Raw genomic sequence first — 5,848 nt, forward strand, 5'->3', positions numbered from 1 at the left:
CAGACTATAATCCCTGACCACTGTAACATTATGTACAGACTATAACCCCTGACCAATGTAACATTATGTACAGACTATAATCCCTGACAAATGTAACATTATACTCAGACTATAACCCCTGACCAATGTAACATTATGTACAGACTATAATCCCTGACCACTGTAACATTATTTACAGACTATAACCCCTGACCAATGTAACATTATACTCAGACTATAACCCCGAACCAATGTAACATTATATACTATCTATTACCTCTGATCCATGTAACATGATAAATTATGACCTCTGATCCATGTAAGATTATATACTATTGCCCCTGATCAATATAACATTATATACTGTCTATTACCTCTGATCCATGTAACATGATAAATTATTACCTCTGATCCATATAACACTATATACTATTACCAATGATCCTTGTAACATTATATACTATTACCTCTGATCAATTTAACATTATATACTATTACCTCTGATCCATGTAACATTATATACTATTACCTCTGATCCGTGTAACATTATATACTATTACCTCTGATCCTTGTAACATTATATACTTTTTCCTCTGATCCTTGAAACATGACAAATTATTACCTCTGATCCATGTAACATGATACATTATTACCTCTGATCCATGTAACATAATGAATTATTACCTCTGATCCATGTAACATTATATACTATTACCCCTGATCAACATAACAGCTGCATTCATAGTTCACACTGCTGAACAGTAAAATGTCCATCAAAAAAATTGTGCTAACAACAAAAATGAAAGATTTTTTTCTATACCTTGATAATTTAGCATCCCCAGAGTATTTCATCTCCTCAAATAAATCCTGAAGCTTCATCTTCTCCTCACTCAGCCTGGTAATAGACTTCTCATTCTGACTCTTCAGATCCTCCAGGTGTTTAGTGGTGTTGCCCTGGTTCTCAAACCGATGAACTACCTCCTGTATAAACAAGGATCAGAGGTAATGTTAGTAAAATCAGTATAAACACTAGCGGTCAACAATTATACAAATTGCCAGTATAAACACTAGCTGTCAACAATTATACCAAGTGTGAGTATAAAACACTAGCTGTCAACAATTATACCAAGTGTGAGTATAAACAGTGTCAACAGTTATATAAATCATCAGTATAAATGCTGTCAACAATTATACAAATTGTCAGTATAAACACTAGCTGTCAACAATTATACAAATTGTCAGTATAAACACTAGCTGTCAACAATTATACAAATTGTCATATAAACACTAGCTGTCAACAATTATACAAATTGTCATATAAACACTAGCTGTCAACAATTATATAAATTTCCAGTATAAACACTAGCTGTCAACAATTATACAAATTGTCAGTATAAACACTAGCTGAACATGTTGAGGCACTGGTAGTTTCTGCAATGTGACTAAGTGACTTAACATGTTGAGGCACTGGTAGTTTCTGCAATGTGACTAAGTGACTTAACATGTTGAGGCACTGGTAGTTTCTGCAATGTGACTAAGTGACTTAACATGTTGAGGCACTGGTAGTTTCTGCAATGTGACTAAGTGACTTAACATGTTGAGGCACTGGTAGTTTCTGCAATGTGACTAAGTGACTTAACATGTTGAGGCACTGGTAGTTTCTGCAATGTGACTAAGTGACTTAACATGTTGAGGCACTGGTAGTTTCTGCAATGTGACTAAGTGACTTAACATGTTGAGGCACTGGTAGTTTCTGCAATGTGACTAAGTGACTTAACATGTTGAGGCACTGGTAGTTTCTGCAATGTGACTAAGTGACTTAACATGTTGAGGCACTGGTAGTTTCTGCAATGTGACTAAGTGACTTAACATGTTGAGGCACTGGTAGTTTCTGCAATGTGACTAAGTGACTTAACATGTTGAGGCACTGGTAGTTTCTGCAATGTGACTAAGTGACTTAACATGTTGAGGCACTGGTAGTTTCTGCAATGTGACTAAATGACTTAACATGTTGAGGCACTGGTAGTTTCTGCAATGTGACTAAGTGACTTAACATGTTGAGGCACTGGTAGTTTCTGCAATGTGACTAAATGACTTAACATGTTGAGGCACTGGTAGTTTTTGCAATGTGACTAAATGACTTAACATGTTGAGGCACTGGTAGTTTCTGCAATGTGACTAGGTGACTTAACATGTTGAGGCACTGATAGTTTCTTTAATGTGACTAAATGACTTAACATGTTGAGGCACTGGTAGTTTCTGCAATGTGACTAAGTGACTTAATATTTTGTCAAATACTTGTTAGCCTCTGTGATGTAATTTAGTGACTTACCATGGTGTCAGATACACCAGTAGCCTCCTTGATTTGTCGGAAGGCCTCCTCGTATGATGTGATCTTCTGTTGTTGTTCCTCACCCTGTAGGGCCTGCTTCTCCTGGGGGTTAATATCATCAGCCTGGATGGATCCTCTCTGGGCCTGTAACAAAAAATGTTATAGATATTGAATCTGATGATGGAAACAGAGCCGTGATGTGTATGAAGGATAAAGAACTGTAGGACAGATATAAAACTATGATGAGGAGTGTAAACAAACTTACAATTCTTCGTTCAATTCTCTCGTGCTGTATCTTCTTGTCCTCCGCTTCCTTCTTCATTTTCTGTAGTTCTATCTCACGCTGTTTTCTCTCCGTGTAGACCACTTTCTCATTCTTGGCTAATTCTGCCTGGGCAGCCTCCTTTGAGATTTGGGCATCAGCATGCATGGCCTTGAGTTCTTTAAGTTCACTTCTTGTGCCGCGGATCTCTGCCTCCATGGCATCAAGTATACAAGGAAATTTCTCTGCTTCCTGCACAATAGAATCAAACAAATGCTTTTCTCATTGTTTTTACAAACCTCTATTTTCTTTCAATTTTTTTTTTTTTTTTTAACAAAAACTAGAAAGAGATCTTAACACTTTCAATGACTTGTATTTATTTTGCTTTCGTTAGATCACAAAATAGTTTACAAATGATGATGACTTAAATTTGGTACAAAGTATCATGCATGTATAAATGACACAACACTTAGGCCGATACATTTTAGATGTACATTAATAAATCAAAGTGAATTAAATTACCCTGTCCTGATCATGATCGCCACGTTTGTTAATTTTGTGACAGAAGACTTACTACTTCCAGCTTCTTCTTGATGTCTTCATATATTCGTTTTAGATGGATTGCCTCATCAATCTTTAGACTAGTCTTGTCATAGCTGTTCTCCAAGTACCGCATTGTCTGTAAGATAATCAGTCCAGCATTCACTTAAGTACAAAAAGAAATCTATATCATTGGCTTTTTATTAGAAAATAATTTGCAAACTTTTCTTTGTTTATTTTTCATTGAATCACATACATATTAATGTGATCCCATGTTAACTACAAGTGTCCTACCATCAGGAAGTGTACAGCATTCATATTAAAAGCCGGTTGCTGGCAAAAGTAGCCTGCTATTAGTTAACTTAATCTAACCAAGATTTTTTTTTTAAGAATACATATAAGGTGAACATTATAATATGTGAACATTCAACTAGCTATTCTTTTCAAGTCAACCATCAATTTCAAAACTTAGTTAGAGCACTGATGTATGATATTAACCTGAGCGTCAGCAGACTCGCCCTTGTCTGTAGCGACGGCCTCAGAGCTGTCCTGAACCATCTGTTCATACTTTGTCTGCAACGTCTCCAGTCTCTTCTGCTTGCTGGCCGTTTGGTGTCGCAGGCTGTTGAGGCGCTTAACTGTGTCACACACTTTGTGGTCCATGATTGTGATGGCTTGCTACAGACACAACACACAATCAGTTCAGAGAATTATCAAACAAGACACCATGAATTCTTTACTGCTATACACAAACAAAGATCAATTAAAATATTTCTTTGTAAATTTGCATTTTGTAGAAAAAGACTCAATCTTCATCATCAAATACACATTTTAATAACTACCCCCATAAGGAAATACTTGGTTTGAAACTTTCATTTCTGCTGATAAAACAGCTGAGTCACAGACTGTTACTAACTCACCCTTCCTGTTTTATTTTTCATGGCAGCTTTCTCTACAGGACGATCTCCAAATGCCTTGTTGATAACATGATGATCTTGCTTTGAAAAAAACGGAAAATGAATTGTTACATTGGATATGTTTACTTGCCTGCAGAAGTTATGTTGCATGATTATCATGCATAAAACATTACATAATGATAAATAAACCAATAGCTTCAAGGCATGACAATTTCTGTAGTTAGTTTAAATTTTGGAGAAAAAAAAGTCAACCTACCGACAACGAATCACTGAGCTTCTTCCTCACTTCCTTGTTTTCACGGCGCAGCGTGAGAATACTCTCTCTGTTCTTTTTCATTGCATACTGAGAGGTTTCATAGTAAGCCTTTCGGTCACCCTCTAAAAACAGTCAGTTAATTCAAATAAAATAGAAGGAAATATGTGAAAAAGATACTTTCAAAAATTAACATTCAGATAAAATATACCAACAAGTTAAACAATATTATTACCGTTGTGGCATTTTCACTATTGTGAAATATTTATCTAGGCCAACTTAAATAATCTCTGTAGCAGCCACATAATATGAGGGTAAATCACTGCCTTATTGGCAGACTATCTTTTAACAAGATACAGTATAACCCTGGGATGCACTCGATCACTAGTTTAGCAATGTCGAGCATAGTCATAATCTGACAGTGGCTGGATGGGTGCTAGCACACTGACAATACAAATAAACGTAGCCTATATAGATTGCCACAATGAAGGTAGATATGTTGGCTCATAACCAATATTTCTATGACAGTCATGAAACCATCGCTTAGGCCACTACATTACCTCAACCATTTAAAAAGGTTACACACTGCATGACAGTGGTCCGTTACTGTCAGACTGTGTCATGAGCATTATTTACAATACAAATAAGTAAAAAAGTCTTACCAAGGAGGGCGATCTTGGCCTTCAGCTCATCAATCAGCTCCGTTACAGGACGCTGCAATGCCGAGGTGACAGGCATTTTGGAGAATTCTCTGTGTTTGTCAACAGAAAAATTTACTCCTTAGTTTGCCTTCTGTATGCACTACAACAGTGTTTTGACGTATCCAAGGTGCCCCCAGTCTTGCGCATGCTCTGAAAGGGAGTTAACTCTGATCAGACCGGTAACAGTAGTGGTGACACACCATAATTCCAAAATATCCTACTAGGCCTAGGACAGAAATTTCGACGCGTAATAACTGTGTCAAAGAGTTCCTTATTCCTATATGAAAAATATCATATTAAATACTGAAAACTTAGAAAATATTGATATATAGTAAAAGAAATCATTAAACAAAACAAAAACTATGTGCACCAACTGAATTTTCCTATCAGTATGATCGCATGTACTTGGTGACATACAATACAATAAACTTTATTTAACGTCGGATATTTAAAAACATTTAACATTAGCTATTAAAAGCTATTATTCCGACAAACATAAGAAAAAAGCATCAATTCAAGAAATTACATATATAAAACATTAAGAAACATTAACAGATAAGTCTCCATGCAAAGTTATAAGCTAAATGTATATACATGCATACATATAGCAGGACAGTAATACATATTAGCATAAAACATTGAAGCAAAGCACATACACATAAAAACAGACATTATGAACTACAATTTTCTGCTGTCAGCACTATATATAAAACACAACTATCACAGCTAGACAGGGTGTACTTGTAGTCCCCATGTATCACAGCTATCACAACTAGACAGGCTGCACTTGTAGTCCCCTGTATCACAGCTATCACAGTCAGACAGGGTGTACTTGTAGTCCCCTGTATCACAGCTATCACAGCT

At 36.1% G+C, this 5,848-nt stretch overlaps 1 protein-coding gene across 1 annotated transcript in view; it reads right to left on the reverse strand.

Moving 5' to 3' along the window:
* Positions 1-5,128, reverse strand: part of LOC110449469 (coiled-coil domain-containing protein 151-like) — a 13,960-nt gene extending 8,832 nt beyond the window's left edge. The window contains exons 1-8 of the mRNA XM_021496347.1: positions 4,946-5,128; positions 4,287-4,408; positions 4,034-4,111; positions 3,612-3,791; positions 3,148-3,252; positions 2,577-2,825; positions 2,312-2,455; positions 800-960 (exon numbers count right to left, since the gene is read on the reverse strand). Coding sequence (XP_021352022.1) covers positions 800-960; positions 2,312-2,455; positions 2,577-2,825; positions 3,148-3,252; positions 3,612-3,791; positions 4,034-4,111; positions 4,287-4,408; positions 4,946-5,021 — 1,115 coding nt within the window. The 5' untranslated portion in view covers positions 5,022-5,128. The remainder of the gene's footprint in view (positions 1-799; positions 961-2,311; positions 2,456-2,576; positions 2,826-3,147; positions 3,253-3,611; positions 3,792-4,033; positions 4,112-4,286; positions 4,409-4,945) is intronic.
* Between the last annotated feature and the right edge of the window lie 720 nt (positions 5,129-5,848).

Source organism: Mizuhopecten yessoensis, unplaced genomic scaffold (genome assembly GCF_002113885.1).
Source record: "Mizuhopecten yessoensis strain PY_sf001 unplaced genomic scaffold, ASM211388v2 scaffold4623, whole genome shotgun sequence".
Classification (NCBI taxonomy): Eukaryota; Metazoa; Mollusca; class Bivalvia; order Pectinida; family Pectinidae; genus Mizuhopecten; species Mizuhopecten yessoensis.